The sequence below is a fragment of the Hyperoodon ampullatus genome (genome assembly GCF_949752795.1).
Source record: "Hyperoodon ampullatus genome assembly, chromosome: 9".
Classification (NCBI taxonomy): domain Eukaryota; kingdom Metazoa; phylum Chordata; class Mammalia; order Artiodactyla; family Ziphiidae; genus Hyperoodon; species Hyperoodon ampullatus.
Window position 1 is genome coordinate 82499064 of NC_136922.1, and position 22168 is coordinate 82521231.

Sequence of the window (22168 nt, forward strand, 5' to 3'; positions counted from 1 at the left end):
CTCCTGGTACAGATTAAAATACTGCTAATGGAATAAGATGTCACATCTCACTCATCAAAATGGCCAAATTTTTTTAAAGCTCTAGTATATTATGAGGAGGGTAGGTGAACAGATAATCTCACATGCTGCTAAAGCATGTGCATATTATGATAACTTTACTAGAAAGTAATTGGGCAACATTCACTTAATTCCTTGTGCCCAATTACACTTCGGGGGGAGATAATGTTCATCACAGAGTTGCTATGTAAAAAACTGGAAGCCATTCAGTTTCACCACCCACTACCTGTACTAGCAAAGACGTTTATCTCCTGTGTGGTTCAGTTTTCTCATGTATAAAAAACAGCTTATAATAGTACCAACTTCACAGGATTGTTGTGATGATTAAATTAATTAAAATAGTTTCTGGTATGCTATAAATGTATTAAAACAAGTCATGTTCATAAAAATAATATCAATGTTTATATACATGTGTATTCACATATATACATTATTTTTTAAAATGATTATGTGTTACTTTTTTTTTTTTTTTTTTTTTGTGGTACGCGGGCCTCTCACTGTTGTGGCCTCTCCGGTTGTGGAGCACAGGCTCCGGACGCACAGGCTCAGCGGCCATGGCTCACGGGCCCAGCCGCTTCATGGCATGTGGGATCTTCCTGGACCGGGGCACGAACCTGTGTCCCCTGCATCGGCAGGCAGACTCTCAACCACTGCGCCACCAGGGAAGCCCCTATGTGTTACTTTTATAAACAGAAAAATGCCAGGAATAAAAATGATCATAATCCATTGTAAGAAAGATCAGTTCATTCACAAAATGAAAGATTTCTCTAATGCAAATTAAACATGATGATCCCCTTTTATTATGGATTATTAGATAAATATTAGATAAAAATAAGACAAAAGTATAAAAGAAATGCAAAATTAAATTTGACTCAAAGTTTCATTCTCTTAAAATATGTCAGGTTATCTCTACTTGATTTAGCTATCAATAGATGACTTTCATTCTATTTTTATGAAACAAGAGTGACATCCAGAGGCCAAGATAACAGCAACTATACATAACAAGCAGCTTCTTGATTATTATTCAGCTCAGCAATCACCTTGGGTCTCATTAAGATGACATGTAGGAATCCAACAAGATGGACAAAGGCAAACACTTGAGTTTAATGTGTAATTTCAAAATGTCATTCAGATAAATTTACATATATATGTGTATATGTATATATTTGAATCTAGTTGCTATATATATTACATTACTTGAAATTTAAATTAACAGTATTTTGACTTTATATGTCCCAGGTTGCCCCTAAAATATATTTAACAATAATCAATCAGAGAAACATATAAGCAAAAGCTATATTCTAATAGAACAGCAACTTAAATATCATACCTTCTATCAAAATTAGACAGTCATTTGAAAGTGGGAGAATACCATTATTTTTCACAAAATGAACAGCTACTTTTCGTTCTCCTTGATCTTTAGTGGTCCAGATTTTTGAATCATATAATGATGTATTTTGTAGTTTGCTATCTGGGGTTTTGGTTGCACCCTTTTGCAAAATTATATCCAAATCACCCTCATGTGGAACTTCTTGCCTAAAATCATTGACAACGAAATAATACAAAAACAATTGGTATAAGCTTGGAAATTCAAATTTAACAAACTATCCAATAAAAAAGTTGTTTATATGCTTATGAACCGGCTACTTATTTTAAAACATGGAGATAATTCACTCTGCAGATTACATGGCTCATTCAATAGAAAGATATTTGATGATATTTTATGGCTAATTAGATCCATATCATAATTACATTAACCACCAGCAATTTCCTTGCCTGGTTTTGTGACACCATTATTTCTAGCACCAAACTGTTCTCCTCTGTAAGGAATGCTAAACTTCCCAGCAGGAGCCTTGTCTTCACTCCAGCTAAATATCCACTTACCACTTAAGTAATATCACTTTCATAGGGTACCTACTTTACAAACCAATATTCCATTTGATTCCTTTTAATCTAGAATATAATTTTCAAAAGTCATATGGTAAAATATGATACAGTAGAAATCGCATAATCTAGAATCAAAAGGTCTATTTCCTTGTCTTGGTTCTGTCACCAATCAGCTGTGTAAATTTAGGTAAAACCTCTTGACATTTCTAAGATGATTTCCCTATTTGTTTAAAAAATTATCATAGAGGGTGGTTTTGTTTGGCAAAGTTATATGATTTTTACAGAATTTTACGAACTATAATCTGATAATACTTCAAGAACTATCTAAAATCTGTACTTATATTTTAATTCCAACTACCATTTCAAGCCCAAATGGGTAGAAGATGGTCCCCTGTTTTAAATAAGGAGATCTGATGATCAAAAATCTCCACAAACAGTATTATACTTAGATTGTGAAGGGGATTGTGTACATTAGTGTACACAACACACACACAATGTACACACACATAAATATAATGGAGATGTATATACATGTTCATGTTACATATATAGAGGGAAGATAGTCAAATTGCATAAAAAAGAAGAAGAGGGATTAAAAATAATTTTCAGAAAATGTCTTGAGTTAGTAAGTACATATTCATTCTAATGTCTTATAAATTTATTTACTTATTTATAAAATAATTGATGTTTAGAATAAAGCTTTTGAGGAACTGAGAAATCCTTAATTACCAACAAAAGTTCAAATTATGTCCACTGTATGGTAGTTATTAAGCAGGACAGGAATTTCCAACAAGGCTTTCTCTTAACACTTAATTAGGAATTTCAACTAACCAGAAATCTTTTCTATTTAAGAATTTTAGCTAATAATGGTTTACTTTCAAGATTTTTTTGTGACAAATGAGAAAGCCCCCCCAAATATTTTCTTTTTTTAAAATTATTATATTTATTTATTTATTTTTTATTGGAGTATAATTGCTTTACAAAGTTGTGTTAGTTTCTGCTGCACAGCAAAGTGAATCAGCCATACGCATACACACATCCCCTCCCTCTTGGACCTCCCCTCGGTCCCATCCCACCCAACTAGGCCATCACAGAGAACCCAGCTGAGCTCCCTGTGCTATACAGCTTTTCACAGTTATTATTTGTTTGCATTTATCAGAGCTACTAAATTGAATGTCAGATCTGAAAACAGCAACTACTTTTATTTATTATTACTAAGAAACATCAAAAGGATTTATTTTCTAAGAATTAGTGTCTTCTCTTAAAAAGATTACCATTCTTTCAAAATACATTAAAATCACAATTTACTCATTGTCAGGACTTAAACTGACACATAAGAAAACATATATACACAAATTTCATGAAATGAAAACTTTGGTTTTGTTATGGAAAATACTTACAGTGAATGACATTTAGGACAATAAAGTTTAACAGACTGAAAGAGTCTTCTGGGCTTATATGACCTCAATTTTGCTCGGATACGATATTGTTGAGGAGCTTCTTGTTTCAAAATAGCACACAGTGGGGTTTTCTCCAAATACTGATGATCCGTAAGTACTATAAAGAATTTTTGAATTAAGTTAGAGAAATCTGCAAGGATATAAGTATATTCATGGCATGAATCCCCATGAAACAAACATACACAATCAAATCCAATTCAGTTGTATTAATTGTCAATTTTGGTAACATTTTGCCACATTTATCATCATCTCCATCTGTCATTATCTCCATCTCTCCATATATACATAAACCTTGCAGATATGTGATAGTAACTTCCAGACATTTTGTCCCTTTATCCCTAAGTACTTCAGTATGTATTTCACAAGAACAAGCAATTTCATTAACATATTACAATGTAATTTTCAACATCAGAACACTTAACATTGATTATCACATAATCAACAGACATTATTCAAATTTCTCCAACTATCCCCATAATGCTCTTATTTAGCATTTTATTTTCAGGTCTAGGACCCAATCCTGAACCATGTGTAGCATTTATTTTTCCTGTCTCTTTGGAGTCCTTCAGTGTAGAGAATGGTTCCTCAGCTATTCTTTGTCTTTCAGGACGCTAATATATTTGAGGAGTAGAGGCCATTTATTTGGGTGTGTCTGGTTTTTCTCATGATCAGATACCAATTACGCATTTTTGGTAGGAATACTACTGTGTAAGTGATATTGTGGCCTTCTCATTGCATGACGTCGAAAGGCACATGATATCAGTGTTTTCATTCCTGGGTATGTTAACTTTGCTCAGCTGATTAAGGTGGTGTTCAGCAGGTTTCTCCACTATAAACTTATTATTTCCCCCTTTATAACTAATAAGAAAGTATTTGACAAAATATATATATCCCAATTTCATTAAACATTTAGGATCCTGCTAGTTTAAGATCCATTGACGATTAGCAACTAAACAATTACTATCATGATTGAAAAATGGTGATTTTTCCCTAACTTCATTATTCCTTTTACATTTATCAGCTGCCATTCTATTTTAAATAACAGCTTTCCATTCAACCTCATTTATTTATTTATTTGTTTTGTTCATTTATTTACTATCCATATGGACTAATAGATTCCTACTTTATTCAATCAGTTCTATGCCATCACTAGTAATTTTTATTTTGATACTCAAATTGTATGAGATTTGACATCTGCCACCATTAACCTGAGAAATTCTCTACTTTCTGACACAACAAGATGTTCCAGAATCACCTTATAATTCTCCTGTCTCAACCCTGGAATCTGCTATTTCTCCAAGAAGCCCTGATTGGGGATATTATTTATAAACTAAGATCTGTGCACTAGGTGTACTCATTGCTACTGGGTGTCCTTGTTTTTATGCCCTTTCATCAACAGAGCTCAGGCACATATGCACACATGTTAATACCTATACTTATACACGTGCACCTGCATGTGTATGAATGTATATGTGAGTGAATACATATATACAAACACCCATATATCTATTTCTGTATCTGTCTCTAAAACCACGAGTACATACTGACACCTCCAATTCTAATACAATACCACAGCTTCTTTCTTCTAGCCCATTTCATAATTATACATCCTTTCTCCAATAATGAGAAAATCATATCTTTATAATAGTATATTACAGAATTTTATTTAATAGACTTGTGCTTAGAAATAGTTAATTTTTTAAAAATCTTAGTTGAAGTATCAGAAGGCGGGTATCTGATAGATTAACTATCATTTCTAACATTAAAGTTTTGGGGCATATTTTAAGGAATTCCTTTATGGACGCACCACTAAATACATAGTGTGAATTGATTAAAATTAACACAGATATGTTTTTGCCCTCGTGGATAGATAAGTATAAGGACAGACTTCATAATACTCACTCTTGTGCCCATAATACAAAAATGAAAATGGTCTTACTTGTAGCCGACAGTTGTTGACATCTTTCCACCTCATATAGTGATACTGATCCAGAGCCTATTAGGAAAAAAGGAAAGAAGAATTACAGTTTTAAAATCCATTAAAAGCTCAATGTGGCATTGAAAACTATAAAACATTACTGAGAGAAACTGAAGAAAATCTAAACAAATGGTGAAATTTGTTTATGCATTCATGTCATTTGTTCATGGATTGGAAGGTTCAATATTGTTAGGAACTGACATTCTTCCCAATAGATCTGTAGATTCAATAAAATCCTAATCAAAATTGCATAGGCTTTATTATAGAAAGAGACAAGCAGATTCTATCACTTAAGTGGAAATGGCAAAGAATCTAGAATCTAATCTTGAAAAAGAACAAAATTGGAGGACTTATACTATATGACTTCAAGATTTACTATAAAGCTATATATAGTAAACAAAAGAATATGGTACTGACATAAAGAATGACAAATAATATTATCAGAATTAAATAGAAAGTCCAGAAATAAACCACATTTACATGGTCAATTGATTTTTTTTTTTTTTTTTTTTTTTTTTTTGCGGTACGCGGGCCTCTCCCGTTGTGGAGCACAGGCTCCGGAGGCCCTTTATTTGATTTTTGATAAAGGCAGCAAAGCAATCCAAATGGAAAGCAAAACTCTTTTCAAAAAATAGTTCTGGGGGCTTCCCTGGTGGCGCAGTGGTTGAGAGTCCGCCTGCCGATGCAGCGGACATGGGTTCGTGCCCTGGTCCGGGAAGATCCCACATGCCGTGGAGTGGCTGGGCCCGTGAGCCATGGCCGCTGAGCCTGAGCGTCCGGAGCCTGTGCTCCGCAACGGGAGAGGCCACAACAGTGAGAGGCCCACGTACCACAAAAAAAAAAAAAAAAGGTTCTGCAACAACTGGAAATTAGTATGAGGAAAAAAAAATGCTTACTTCACACCACACTACTAAGTACTGAACACAAAGCTCAGAAGTAAATCCACATTTATACTCATTTGATTTTTGACAAAGACACCAAAGCCACCTTTAAAAAAAACATGGTGCTGCAACTGGAAATTCATATTTTCAAAAATGTCTATGTCATCCCATAATACTAAGCATTAAAAAGGAATAAACCACTGACATATGCAACATGGATGAATCTCAAAAACAAATAGTATGTACAAGAGTAAATAACATATTATTGCATTTATCTGAAGTTCTAGAACAGGCACAATTAATCTATGGTGGAAAAAATCAGGACTTCTGGGGTGGGGTTGGGGGTGAGGATCGACTGGGAAAGAGCACGAGGGAGATTTCTGCAAAAAAGGTAATGGTCTTGATTTTAAGAGGGACTTAAGGTTATGCAGTTTATGTGTTAGCCAAAACTCATGAAATGATACACCTAGGTTGCCCATTTCATTGAATATAATTTACCTCAAAAATAAGAGAATTCTAAACAAATATTTAACTCTAGATACTGATGTTCATTCATTGAAGTGTTTAGGAGATGTACTTATGTCTGCAAATTACTTTGAAATGCGTCAAAAAATAAACTGGATTGATGCATTAAAAAAGAGATAAATGACACAGCAAAGAGAATAACATGTTAACTAGAGAATCGGATGGTGGGTATATGAGTGTTGACTGCACAATTGTTTCAACTTTTCTGTATGTTCGAAAATTTTTCTTATGTTGAAAAAATACACTGTGAAGGGAATAAAGGGATAGGTGGATATAATAATAAATTTACCAAACTTAATAGGATGACTTGATGAATACCATAAAATATGATTTTACTTTAACAAAAAAAGCAAAAGTAGTGATCATAGCAATAAGTCTTTTTTTTTTAACATCTTTATTGGAGTATAATTACTTTACTAAGCAATTATGTGTGTGTTAGTGTGTTAGCAATTATGGTGTGTTAGTTTCTGCTTTATAACAAAGTGAATTAGCTATACACATACATATATCCCCATATCTCCTTCCTCTTGTGTCTCCCTCCCACCCTCCCTATCCCACCCCTCTAGGTGGACACAAAGCATCGAGCTGATCTCCCTGTGCTATGCAGCTACTTCCCACCAGCTATCTACTTTACATTTGGTAGTGTATATATGTCCATGCCACTCTCTCACTTCATCCCAGCTTACCCTTCCCCCTCCCTGTGTCCTCAAGTCCATTCTCTACGTCTGCGTCTTTATTCCTGTCCTGCCCCTAGGTTCTTCAGAACCATTTTTTTTTTTTAGATTCCATATATATGCGTTAGCATACGGTATTTGTTTTTCTCTTTCTGACTTATTTCACTCTGTATGACAGACTCTAGGTCCATCCACCTCACTACAAATAACTCAATCTCCATAGCAATAAGTTTTAATAATGCTTTCCAAAATGAAGAATTTAAGACTTAAGAAAGTATCCATATTTTGCAACTACTTTAGCTTACTACATTCTATTATATATAATAGTATGTTATATTTTTATAATTTATTGTATGTGGCATCATATACAAACATATGTATTACTTGTCCATGTTCCTCAACATCACTAATAAATGGCATAAGAATCCATGGCAAGAGAACCTTAATCTAGCAAAGTATAATTTCAAAGAATCTGATTACTTAATATCTGCCATTCTGCATGAAGTGAAATAATAAGAAAATACAGAAAATACTGCAAAATATATACAACAATCTCCCACAAGACTGATAAGAAAAAAAATAAAGAACCCGACAGAAAATCAGGTATAGGGTAAGAGCAGACAATTCAAAGAAGGAGTAAAAAGGGCCAATAAATATATAATAAGATTTTTAAGTTTCCATGTACTCAGGGAAAATAAATAAGATATCACCTTATACCTACCAAATTGTCAAAAAATTACTCATAGTGTCAACGGACAATACCACTGAGAGTGTGAGGAAAGGACATTCTCCCACACTGTTATTTGCATATGAATCCTATGACATTTTGGCATATAATCTGGCATCATCTATGAAAATAACAGATGTGCTTACTCTTTGATCCTTCAATCCCACCTTTAGTTTATTTTAGAGAAACAATAAGCATGAAAGTACAATTGTTCAATGGTGTTTATTAAAGAAGTATTTGTAGGAGTAAGAAACTGGAAACAACCTGAATGTCTATCAAATGGAAAATGGCTTAATTAATAATGTTAGACTCATATAAAATATAATGTAACTATTAAAAGAATGAGTTTGAGCTATTACCCCAGAAAGAGGTCTATGATACATTGTTAAATAAAGCAGCTAGTCTAGTATGGTCCCATTGTAAAAATTTTAAACAGAGGGAAAACTCGTATCTGTTTATGTAGAAGTATATATATTCATATAAACATGAAGATGTTGAAGAAATCACACTAAACTGTTAACTTTACCTCAGCGAGTGGGCATAAAGGCATGGGAAGGCTATGTAGCTTGATACTGTCACATGTACTACTTTTGTAATTTAAAAACAACTAGAAAAACCTTTTAAAAGGAGAAAAGAGATTTCAAAAAGTATAATTACAAATTAATACTGTCTCCAAATGATTGTCAATTAAAGTAAACTGGCCTCCTAATGGCAGTTCAAATAATCACAGATTAGGCTAAAACGCTATCACCAACGTGCTAGGAAATATGAAGAATTCTAAGGCAGAGAAAATGAAGAAATAAACATGTACAAAAAAATCAAATAGGCTGCATCTGAATCTGACTGACTTTGCCATCAGTTAATAGCTAAGTGACCCTGGACAAATTATATGACTCCCATCACTCAAAGCCTCAGTTTCCTTTCTATAAAAGGGAAGAATAATATCAACCTCATAGGAGTGCTGTTAGGATTAAATAATAATGGCTGTAGGCACTGACTAAGTGCCTATCAAGCCACACATGTTAATTTTAATGCTTATCATTACTGATACAGAAAGAGAGTAAATACTCATAAAATAGATCATAGTAGGGAAGGAGTTAGGTTGTAAAAAAAAAAATAGGGGATAGAAACATGACATAGATTCTAGGTGTCAGAATGTATAAGCAAATACTGAGACAAAATGGTAAAGAAAAAAATCTTACAGATTGAGTGTTTTAAAATTTAGATTTGAATAGTCACCTGTTCAGGTAGGCAATAATATAAATACACAACCAATTGTTTGTTAACATTTTGTAATTAGGTACTTAACTCAATAAAACTGGGAACTCTAAGATATGTATGATCAAAAAATACTTGGGCTATTTGAAATAAAGCAGCAAAAACAACCTTTGTTCCTTTTAGAAACTGACGAGCAAAATAGTTTACTAGGAAATAAATACAGATTTATAATAAATACATATATACACACATTAACACTACATATATCACACATCAAGTAATCCCTACCACCCCAATGTGAAAATGTAACTATACAGGTAAGGGAGGAGTAACGTTTACTTTTGCACAGGACACTGATAAAGATTTAGCATGTTTCTTTACAATGAATATGGATATAACCAAAAAAAAAAAATAGAGATAGGAAGATATTAGAGAGTTTATGTTGATAAAAGTCATTTTACTTAGCAGAAACTAAACTGGCAACATTAAAAATTATCCTTACTCATTAGGAGCATGGGATTAATAAACAAACACCACTATATATAAAATAGGTAAACAACAAGGATTTACTGTAAAGCACATGGAACTATATTCAATATCTTGTTAATAACCTATAACAGAAAAGAATGATACTGTACACCTGAAACTAACACAATATTGTAAATCAACTGTAGTTTAATTAAAAAAAACTGTCCTTACTTGAAATATTTGAAAAGCTGTCCTCATGTTCTGATTGACATATACCCTCTAAACACTGGTTGGCTGGCAAATCTACAGATTCTAAAACCCTGTAATTGAAAGAATATAATTTTTAATTGCATAAAACAAAGTCAAACAATGGTCAGTTTAGCTCCACCCAAAGAAACCAAGAGCTCACTGAAATTGTATAAAAAATTCTGTGTGTGTATGCATTCTTCAGGAGGACTATAGTTTTTTAACAGATTATCAGGGGATTCCAAGAGACCCTCAAATCTTAAAAACCTAAGTCTAGAAAGACACAAGTAGAACAGTGGGATGATGAAATACTGCAAATAAGCTGGGTGTTTAATGGATGACATTCTAAGTCAGAACAATCTCACTCTAGACTCAAGTAGTGAAATACTATGTGGCTATATATTGCAATATGAGAAATAAAGTAGGGAAACTGATAGGTTATTAAAATAGCTAATTTCATTGATGATAAAGTCATATTGATTTCAATATATTAAAACTTGGAAAATAGTTATGTCATTTCAATTTATTGAAAAGGATATTTTCATAACTCTTTGAAAATATGTTGAAGAATTTTTATTTCCCTAGAATATGGGTCAAAGAGTTTCTGCACACATCACTAACAGGAGTACTTTAAGGAAAAGGGAGCTGCAAGTGTAGCAGGATTTAAGGTACTAATCACTTTCTGGGCACACCTAAAAGTTTTAAAAATATGATACCCTGAAATATTTCTGTTACCTATTTTCTCAGTTATACACACTTTAAAAAGGCAGTATTTTTTCCATGATTGATCAAGTATGTTTGTCACCCTAGACATATATATTAAGTTTTCCAAACTTTAGCTAAGCTCCAGTTTCTACTGTTTGTTTCTGTACTTGGAGAAGGTGGCAAATGGTAGAAGAACATGAGTGCAAAGAGTAGAGGTAAGAGCATAAATAACTATTAGAAAACCTAGACTATAAACCCAGCTCTGCTACTATGTAGCTATTTGAACCTACAATCACTTGATTTGTTTCATTTGGTTCATCTATTTAAAAAATTGAATAATGGAAAGAAAGGCTCTGAGGATCAATTACAAGAGACCTCTTAGAGCCCCCCTTCCCACCTCAGAACAATATTATCCTAGAAATCAGCTTAATTAATACCTTATTTACAATTTCTAAATAGGTTTATAATATGCTTACTTTTTCAGTTGATCCACATCAGAGTTACTTTCTGGCAAGACTCTGATTCCCCGACCATAACTGGTGCCTCCATGGAGATGAAACTCTAGGGCTAAAAATGTTGCCAGGTTCTCTGAATTGACTGACTGAAGTTTGGTATGGAGGCTGTAAATTCTAAGAAAGCTTCCAACCTAAAAGTAGATGATTTATTATTTAGAAAATGGAGAAAAATCAAACAATTTTTGATACAATATTTAACAACTAACATGGGGCACAGACCAATAACCGGGGATGTTGACTCATCAGAAAGGAAAGTGGTATGTTCTACTAATGTGTACTCGATATCAGCCCAAGGACACTGTATCAAAACCAAAACGTGTGTGTATGTGTGTGTGTGTGTCTGTGTATGTTCTTGTATACATATATATGCATGTATAGATATGTATGTATTTTTCAAATGTAAAGGCATATTTCCATTTTAGAGATATTAAAATGTTAAATAAAATTGAGTCTTAGCATTGGTAAGATATGGTAGCTAAGAAAGCTATTACCTAAATCAAATCCAAGCCCTCTATTTGATTAAGAACCTATTTGGTTAAGGTTTCTGAAAATAAACTGCTTTAACTAATTTAAGGTAAGATTTAATTAAATATGATCACTAAAACACTGTCATTATGAGAATACTAGAAAGTATGTTTAAATGTGCTACTTTATCAAAATAATAAACTCCCTCTATTCCACAAGTTCTATAGAAAGAAAACTTCTGTAAATATTTTTGTCTGTACACCATAATGTGAAACACCTTCTATGAGTTCAAATATAGATTTAAACCAATTATAGTTTTGAACCAAATGTCCTATAATTTTAGATGTTTTGCTAAACTTAGTCTTAAAAATATCTTTAATTACGGAGTATTTGATATTCTTTTAATGTAGAAGACTTAAAAAGAGACAGATGCAGAATGTTTATTAAAGAAACTGACACCTACTCAAAGGAAGGAGCTATATTACCTAAATCACATTTATTTTTATGAAGAAAGAATTATAAACAAAAGGAGTTAGTTACCAACTAGGAAATTTAATTCATTTGTATAAAGCAGCACTCCTGACTGCTGATGACTGTGGGACTACCATTCTCTTTTTTTCCTACAAGGTCAAGATTAACAGTGGTGAGATTCTGTGTAACAGAAAAGCTATACATGGGGGAATATAAAGAAAGAGAAGGTAGTAAACCAACCTCCCACCTCTGCTTATTGCTGTTTCAGTTCATTGTATTTCTCCTCATCACCCTCTGGATGTGATGGAGGAGAGAAATGGGGGGAAAAATAAGGGGAAAAAATCCACACTCCCAGAGCTACTCCTTCATTCTCAAGGATCTTTTTCCCATCCAATCATGGGTTTTATAAGGAGGTAAGGCACTTAGTCTTTTCTTCTCTGACTTCTTCCACTGACAGAACAGCAGGGGAGCAGGGTAAATAGAGTCAGAGAAGGAAAACACACACACAGACACACACACACACACACACACAGACACACACACAGACACACACACACACACACAAAAGATGACAAAACTGATTTTCCTCATGGTCTCCGAAGTAAGATGATGGAAGGAAATATGTCTATTTCTATTTCCTTTTATGTCATTGTTTTTGAACATTTATTACTCTGTAATTCTTTTTAATATACATAATATATTAGTGCAGTAAATGTATATAATCTACAAAGGACTTAAAGAAGGCCAGACACAAGGCAAAAGATACCATAATCATAAATGAAAAGTTTCAACATTATAAAGATAATTTCCTAATTAATTATTCTTTAAAATCAATGCAATTTCTATCTAAATCTCCAGTGCCTTTCAAGGAATTGTAAAAACTGATCTGAAAGTGAACAGTCAAGTTAGTGTTGAAGACTGAACTGGGATCGAGGGCTTAACCTATGAAATATCATTTAAAAATAAAGGTATGATAATTAAGACAGGCTGGTATTAATGCAGACACATATATGAACACGGATAAATCTTACAAATATAATGTCAAAGGAAAAAAGCAAATTATAGAATGATACATAACCATATGCGTTTTTCAGACAAAAGTATATAAAATAAAAGCATAATAAACATGGGTGTGCACACGTACATGTTAGGATAAATAAAAAGAGGATATTGGGGAGCAAAAAATTAGAATAAGCAGAGGTACAAAGAAGGTTCCACATGTAGAAATTTCATTTCTTAAAATTAAAAGTACCTGAAATAAGTGTGCAAAACATTTAGAAATGTTAAGTTTGGACGATAGGCACATAGATGTTTGTTATACTATCTTCTTTACTATTGTATTTCATAATAAAACAAAATTATACTTTAAAGACCAAGAGAGAATTTTATATATATAGGCTATAAAAATGACAAACTGTTATTTCCAGAAATTCCTTCTGGAGGCAGCATTGTATATTTTTTTAAGCTTGCTAAATATATTATAAAATGTGCCAGATGCTCTGTTATAATAGACAAATATATAACAAACAAATTGTCTTGTTGGTAATAACCAAAAAATTATAAAACATACCTCTAAAAATTGTTGTAAAAGCCCTTTTTAATGCAGAAACAGTAAAAATAAAGCAAAGCAAACTGGCTATTAAGAAATGTTTATTCCTTTAGAAATAATTTAAATATTCCTTATAAACTTTCAAAAATTTCCCTTTAGGTTTAATATTTTTAATGACCTGTGTATGTCTGAAAGTAACCAAACTATAGTTCTTGGGTCACTGAATGCCAAACATAATTAGAACTACGTGTGTTTTATAATTATTTTCAAATTGTGTCAGAATAAGTCTGGGGATTGAAAATACACTGCTTTTGTTTGTAGACAAAAGGTTTGAAGTGTGTGTGTGTGTGTGTGTGTAAAATGTTTAGGGAAGGAGATAACTTACTTAAAAAGCAAGGTTTAGGAAAAATGTTAAGGGCAACTTTAGCTGTAAAATGTATCGTAAATAGAGTTCAATTATATTGTACTTTATAATTTGCCTTAACTGTCCTCTTCATTACATAAAATAAAAATCACATTTTTTCCTGTTCCTATTCAACAAAAATACATGTATTCCATGCATTTCAATATAAATATTCAATCTTAAGCAGTTATCGTCAAGTGTTGACAAGAATTAATTGATATCAATATCATTTGACTCTGGGCACTTCTTAAATAAATACGAAATGGTTAGTATAGAGGTTGCCTTAGAACAAATAAAATGTGATGTCAAGGTACATTAAATAAAAGCCTACAGTTATATTACTTACACATAGAGAAAATCCTTTTCATTTTTCTATTACATTGTAGATAAATGTCATGATATCTTTAGAGAAAAATTAATTGCCCTACATTTTCTTAATTATGTATGCTCATAGCACCCTCTAGTGGGTGAGATAAAGCAGACAAAGGAGATGAAAAAAATCTGAAAAAAATTCACAGCGCTCATTGATTCATGCATTCACCAGCAGATATTATTTACTTAACCCTTACTACATGGAAAGCATTGTGGCAGGTGCTGTTCAGGACTTGGGACAAGGAAATCAGGACAAGAGAGAGGAACAAAAGACCTATAGAAACAGCATAGGGAAAGAGAAGGGAATTAAACAGTGAAAGTCAAATCTAAAATGTAAATCTTTTTCATTTGTAAAAGAACTCTATCTGTATTTTAAAAAGACTTTAGAATTGGCTTTATCATTACATTTATTTTTGAAATAAGCTAATCAATGCAGATAAAATCAAGGAAAAGCATCAAAAATATATCTTCAACAGTCAATTTTCTGATATGAAAGGTATGAACACACTCATAAAGAACAAAAGAGTACAGTTATCACCTTCCTTGACCTGGACTTTAACCTAATTTATTGAGTTGGGTGGGCTTCTTTGTAACACAGTGTAAAAGTGGAAATATCTCCTTCTCCAAGAACATTTATTTGCAAAAAAGAAACCGGGCACTAAAATTCAGATCTAAAAAAATTACAATTCACTTTCCCTATTTTCTTCCTATAAGTAGGTTATATAACTCCCTAAATGTAGGATGGAAGTTATTTGCAATAAAGAAATTCATTTCTTTATACTGCTTAAGAAGATTAGCTCTGGAAACAGACGTACATTCAAATACAGGCTTCACCCAAGTAGCTGTGAAATCTTGGGCCTCTGAGTGCCTCAGTTTTCTCATTTGTAAAACAGAAGTGATGATAGTACCTACTGCACAAGACAGTGCTAAATACATTTGAAGTGCTTTAACAAATGTTACTATTATTATCATTATTATCAATGACAGCATTCTTTGCAAGAAAGGTTACTTGCAAATGAAAGACACGATAAAATGAAGAAAACTATTCCTTAAAATGTTACTAATAAGCAAGAAGTGCCAAAACTAAGCAGCGTTATTTTACCTAGAAAACTGCATCTCAAAAACAGTGAGCAAATTCTAATAAACTGTATGGTACACACAGACAATTTATCGATATATTTTAGAGGTGGATTAACAATTTCTTAGACTAATGAGTAAAAAGTTAAAGACTGGATTTTATCAAACCAAGTAAAAGAGCTTATCATTTAAGTTTACAAATATTTTATGCATCCTTTGTTATTTTAAAGCAAATTTTATTGCAGAAAAAAATTTTTCTTTCTTATTTCCATAGTAAAATTGGGCACAGCTTTAAGATATTCAGGAAACATTCTTTAACTTTAAAAAAACTGTTCAAGCCATTATAATTTAATATATCGTCTAATAATTTAAACACACATTTTACAAATTAAAGAAAAAAATTAATTTGGAGTTAATTTCTAGACCTCAAATATCACCTAACATGTGATTTACCCTAAAATTTATAAAAATACAAAAGAGCAAAACATGCTTGCTACACAACATCACCTTTAAAGATTTGGCCACTTGAACATGGTTGTCATAGACTAAAATGTCTATTGTCAGATTCTGCACCCGGTGGATGTGACTTAAATCACCTTCAAGAACAAGGTCCTGTATTAAGACTCTCCAAGATGGGAATGGGGTCCTGGTGCCATCCCATACCTGCATAAGAAGTAGAACAAAAGTTTAATGATCTTTTTGTAAAATTGTGGAGGCTAAAAGAGTTTTATTTGCTGGTAACATAGCTTAAATGTAATTAAATATATTCCCCCAAATATCTGTTAAACTTTGAATATGATGTATATTCTTTCCTGATTGTAAAAGGACTAAATATGTATAGGTAATGAATAAAATGTAAGGAAAAAAATTCAAACAGCTATGAGCTTAGAAAAACTATTAACATATTGTTGAATTTACTTATCTTTTTTTTCTTCTATGTATTTATAATATATATGTCTTTTTTTCTTTTTACCAAACTGGCATTCTATTCTGCTCTTCATTTCTTAATTTATTGCTGGGCAGTTTTTCAGGCAATTTAAATATTCTTCTAAAATAGGATTTTCAATGGCTTCACATTACATTATAGATGCAAATTTATTAAACCAATCCCTTTTTTGGCCATTTGATTTGTTTCAAAATTTTTGCTATTTTAAATAGTTTAGTAATTACCATCTTGTATATAAACCTTTACAAGTATCTCTGCTAATTTTCTTAAGTATAAATTCCTAGCTTTTAGGGAACTAATATGACCTCTGCCCATTTTTCCACTTTGTTCTGATTTGGAAAAGGCATTTGAAAGCACAGATATGAATATTTTGTTTATGTTAGATGTTATGAACACAAGTGAATGACAATCATGGGTGATGGAAAGGGAAAGGTAGGTTGGATTGCTATTTAAGTCACCTTGAGGTAAGGGTGGGAACAGGGGCCCAGGATGAGTATGCACTATCCCATCCTTAAGACCTGAGCTAGCCTGTGCTGTGCTAGGGTTGGAAGAGATGAGCTTGAGGCTATGCTGTGCTATAACAGGGTGGGACAAAAGGCATTTGGAGAGAGGTGAGAATGCCTCTGCATGTCAGAAGTTTGGCTGGGTAAGAGTGAACAGTCTACTTAAATAGAAAACACATTTCCTTTTTTTTTTTAACTATTATTTTTTTTTAATTGAAGTATAGTTGATTTACAATGTTGTGTTAGTTTCAGGTGTACAGCAAAGTGATTCAGTTATACACACACATAAACACACACACATATATCTTTCAGATTATTTTCCATTATAGGTTATTACAAAATATTGAGTATAGATCCCTGTGCTATACATAGGTCCTTGTTGCTTATCTATTTTATATACAGTTGTGTGTATCTGTTAATCCCAAACTCCTAATTTATCCTTCCCCCCATCCTTTCCCTTTTGGTAACTGTAAATTTGTTTTCCGTATCTGTGAATCTACTTCTGTTTTGTAAATAAGTTCATTTGTACCATTTGCTTAGATTCCACATATAAGTGATATCGTACGATGTTTGCCTTTCTCTGACTGAGTTCACTTATTACTGTAATTTCGAGGTCCATCCATGTTGCTGTAAATGGCATTATTTCATTCTTTTTTTTATGGCTGAGTAATATTCCACCGTATATATACACCACATATTTTTTATCCGTTAATAGACATTTAGGTTGCTTCCTTGGCTATTGTAAATAGTGCTGCTATGAAAACTGGATGTTATCTTTTCAAATTAGAGTTTTTGTCTTTTCCAGATATATGCCCAGGAATAGGATTGCTGGATCATGTGAATTCTACTGTCAGTTTTTTAAGGAAACTCCATGCTGTTCTCCATAGGGGCTGCACCAATTTACATTCTTACCAACAACGTAGGAGGGTTCCCTTTTTAATGATGGCCATTCTGACCAGTGTGAGGCAGTACCTCACTGCAGTTTTAATTTGCATTTCTTTAATAATTAGTGATGTTGAGAATCTTTTCATGTGCCTGTTGGCTATCTGTAAGTCTTCTTTGGAGAAATGTCTATTTAGGTCTTCTGCCTATTTTTTGGAAAACACTGCATATCTATACAGGTGTCTGCCACTCTCAGATTACAGAGAAAGTACTGAATAATGTTGGTGACAGTGCTAAGTTGTAAATAAACAATCATGAGTTTGTGTCACTCACTCTGTTTCCTAAATTACTCAAAGAACCAGGACAATCACTTTGGGAGTAGTAACATTATGTCGCATTTTTCTTCACTTGGAATTTGTTCTTTCATTTTGTGTACATGTTTTTGAGACTTTAAAATGGCTTTAAAGACCAATCCATGAGTCTTCTGAAGGAGGGGCTGGGAGAGTAGAGTATAAGTCAGACCTTGTGTTGAAATTCTGGAACTTTTGTAATCTTGTATCAAAACTCAATCTGTTAGGTATCTGCATATTTTATACAGATCTAATTCTTTTTTCCAAATAGACAACAATCACCATTTAACAAAACTTCTTTGCCAATTTGAAATGTTAATGTTATTTTTATTATTATAGCAGCGTGGGGACAAGAGAGGAAGTCAAGGAGAGAAATTTTTTACTATATATCACTTAAAAATATCTTTTAAATTTCTGGGCAATGTTAAAATTACCTATCCCAAAAGTAAATATCTTATTAAAATACTACTTCAAACTTTCTATAATTGTTTGTTACTTTTTCAATTTCTTGACTTGAAAGATTATTCTGATATGCTATGCTTTTTGTTCTTTCTTTGTTCATGAAGACATTTAAGGCTCTAAATTTTATCTTTGAGTATATCTCCAACCATAGCCTTTAATCTCTTCTTATAGTCTTAATAACCTATAATTAAAATTAACTTCTTTTAGAAACAACAGTATGTGGGAGAATCATATCTACTAGAATAATTAAGATGAATGTATTGTAGTTACTAATAAAGAGACCAATATTAGCATCATATCTCAGTTGAGACAGGAAATAATTACGCTATATTCCATGCTGACCAGAACTCATTTGGAGTAAGGTCTGGCTCCTTTTGTTTTCAAAACAAAATTGTAAAAAATTATTCCTAGTTTGGGATAGGAAAATCAATTTCAGAAAAAAAAAATCACTTAAAATTTGACTTCCCATAGATAAAATGAGCAAAATATTGCTATACAGTCCTCTCAATATATTTTTGCTATGCATATAATACATTTTTAGTATATAAATGAAAGTACATTAATCACTAAAGAGAATATTGTGAATTTCTATATCAGTAAGTATATGTCTACAATGTCATTTTATAGTCACAGAGTATTCCACAACACATAAATAATTCACAAAATTCTCTATTGCTAGTATGCGAGTTTTTTCTGATTTTTGTTACTGCAAGAAATATAAGGATAAATATTCCTTTAAAGGCATTTTTCCACATTTTAAATTATTACTATAAAATAAATTTATGAAAATAGAGTTGTTGAGACAAAGAGCATAGAATGACTTTTGAGATTTCTTTTAAATTGTCCTCAAGAAAGTCTTACTAATGTAATTTCTTACATTCACTTCTGAATGCTGTACTTTAAAATAATATCTACATGAAAGCTGTTTTTACTTATCCGAAAAGGCTATCTAAAAAAATGGGATGCAGGCATGTTTTCTTCCTTTAGAAGGAAAATGTAGATTCAGCTACGTCAGTTAAAAGGTGGCAGGTTTTATCTCAGAATTTCAGAATTTACGCTCAATACAGCAGCCAAAAAAAAAAGGTGGAGAATACTTCTCTGCACAGCCAATTTTTTGTCATTGGAAGTGTTCAGTGATTAGCAAACACTCATTTGTTAAATATGTCACTTTGTGCATAAAGTATGACTGGCTGACCTCCTTTTCATTTTGTTTGGATGATTTTATGTTGCTTTAGCTTCAATTTTGTCATACTTAACTTATTTATGTTTTTTTATAGCATGCATTTACTTTTTCAGAGTATTTAATGTGTATATAAATATGTGCTATTTTCAACTTCAAAAACTTTGTATTTTATTCAATAATTTCTATCTTCACTATTCTTTAATATGGGCAATGTATAACTGATAATAATGCTAAACCCCAATATTTGTCCAAGGGCCACTGTACTCCATTTCCTGTTCCATCGTTCCAAAGAGTCAGAAGCTAAAGAAAGAACAAGAGAAGCAGGGCTGAAGCAGTGTTTGTTTAAATGCATCCTGCCTAGGCTAGTAGGTGAGGATGGTATCAGACAACTGTCCTCTCCAGGAGCTACTCATGAATAAATTGGGATAGGTGTAAACAAAGGTTAGATGGGTCTTATGTCACTTTTTTTTCCTGCAGATTTAAGAACAAAATAAAATATAACAAGAAAAATAAACACTTCAAAACCATCCATGATCTACCTATGAAGCAGATAGTGAAATAACATGGGAAGAGAACCCAACATCAATGGGCCAAGAAGAAGGCAAATGAGTGAGAAGGAAGGCTACAACTTGATAGGGAATCAGAAATATGCATTTTTAGAACTGCAACTTAAAAATAGCAATAGAAAACAACTCATTTTGTTAGTACTAATAAGAAATATATAAACACAACATAAACAATACTATATTTAAAATGTAGATCTGGTAACAATATTTTCCTCTAGAAGTATAGGATAAAGAAGAGAAGTTCAAGAGTAAACTTGCATAGAAATTACAGGCTCATTAAAAATGGTTAGATTTTAAGTTCTTAGTACACAGTATGCATATTTATTCCATCAGAATGCTGAAATATAAGCTCTTTACAGGCTTATAAGTCACGGTAACTTACAACACAATTTCAAGTATTTATATCTACCTTTAGAAGAAATGATGCTCCATCCACTTCTGCTTTGCCCAAGAGCTGACAAGTCAGGTCAAAATACTGCATTGGCTGGACATCACACAATTTCACTAATGTTGAAGAAGGTGAAATATGAGTAGATGCCCAAACACGTAAGGCTTCTACCATTTTGTGGTCCTCAGCGGTGAAGTTAAAACACTTGCTTGAAGTACGAGGTATGATAGGAGCTCCCAAAGTTCCCTCAAATGTCAAAGATGCAAAGCCAGAGCTGGTGATACCTTGAGTCTCCTTTTTATATACTTGGATCTAAGAAAGTGGCAAAGTAGAAAACAAAACAGAAACAAACAAAACAGGCTTACTGATGAGAACCTAGGAACTGGAAACACTTGTGAGATTATAAAATCTTGCCAGCATAGTTAATAGAGGACATAATTCTTTAAATATTTCATTTAGCATATGAAATCATAAAATCTACTGGGCTATATCAAAATCCACAAGCACCATGTAAACTGTAAAACACTATGCAAGATTATTTTTATTTTTTAAAGAGCTAGGTGGCAGCCTCCCTAATACTATCAGGCTTGCAGTTTTACTAACAAAACATTTATTAGTTTTTTTATTAAGGTATAATTTATAAAAGGAAAAAGGATAATAAGTAACAGTTATTTATGAATATTATAGGGAAAACTAGAACACTTAAAATATAAGAGTTTTGGGGATTCCCTGGTGGCGCAGTGGTTGAGAGTCCACCTGTGGATGCAGGGGACACGGGTTCGTGCCCTGGTCGGGAAGATCCCACATGCCGTGGAGCGGCTGGGCCCGTGAGCCATGGCCGCTGAGCTTGCGCGTTCGGAGCCTGTGTTCCGCAACGGGAGAGGCCACAACAGTGAGAGGCCTGTGTACCGCAAAAAAAAAAAAAAAAAAAAAAAAAATATATATATATATATATATATAAGAGTTTGAAGTGAGTAAAATGCAGCTGAGACTAAGGGCTCATCAGTCTGACTGAGACAGCTGGGATATGCCTTAAAAACATTGGCTTCCTGAATTTCAAGGCTCAGTTATTAGATGCACATGCATTTATGACTGTTATAAATCTTCTTCATATAGCAACCCTTTTGAACTTATGAAATACCTCCTTTAGTCTCCTGTAATTCTGTCTGATATTAATAATGTATTTATATATTAATTGGAAATTAAAAAA

The 22168-nt window shown here is 32.6% G+C and overlaps 1 protein-coding gene across 1 annotated transcript in view; it reads right to left on the bottom strand.

The window, feature by feature from the left end:
• Positions 1 to 22168, bottom strand: part of POT1 (protection of telomeres 1) — a gene marked incomplete at its 5' end in the record, with an annotated part of 82151 nt that overhangs the window by 11284 nt on the left and 48699 nt on the right. Inside the window, 7 exons of the mRNA XM_079711116.1 lie at positions 1388 to 1593; positions 3345 to 3501; positions 5344 to 5400; positions 10107 to 10195; positions 11303 to 11472; positions 16186 to 16341; positions 20980 to 21270. Coding sequence (XP_079567242.1) covers positions 1388 to 1593; positions 3345 to 3501; positions 5344 to 5400; positions 10107 to 10195; positions 11303 to 11472; positions 16186 to 16341; positions 20980 to 21270 — 1126 coding nt within the window. The remainder of the gene's footprint in view (positions 1 to 1387; positions 1594 to 3344; positions 3502 to 5343; positions 5401 to 10106; positions 10196 to 11302; positions 11473 to 16185; positions 16342 to 20979; positions 21271 to 22168) is intronic.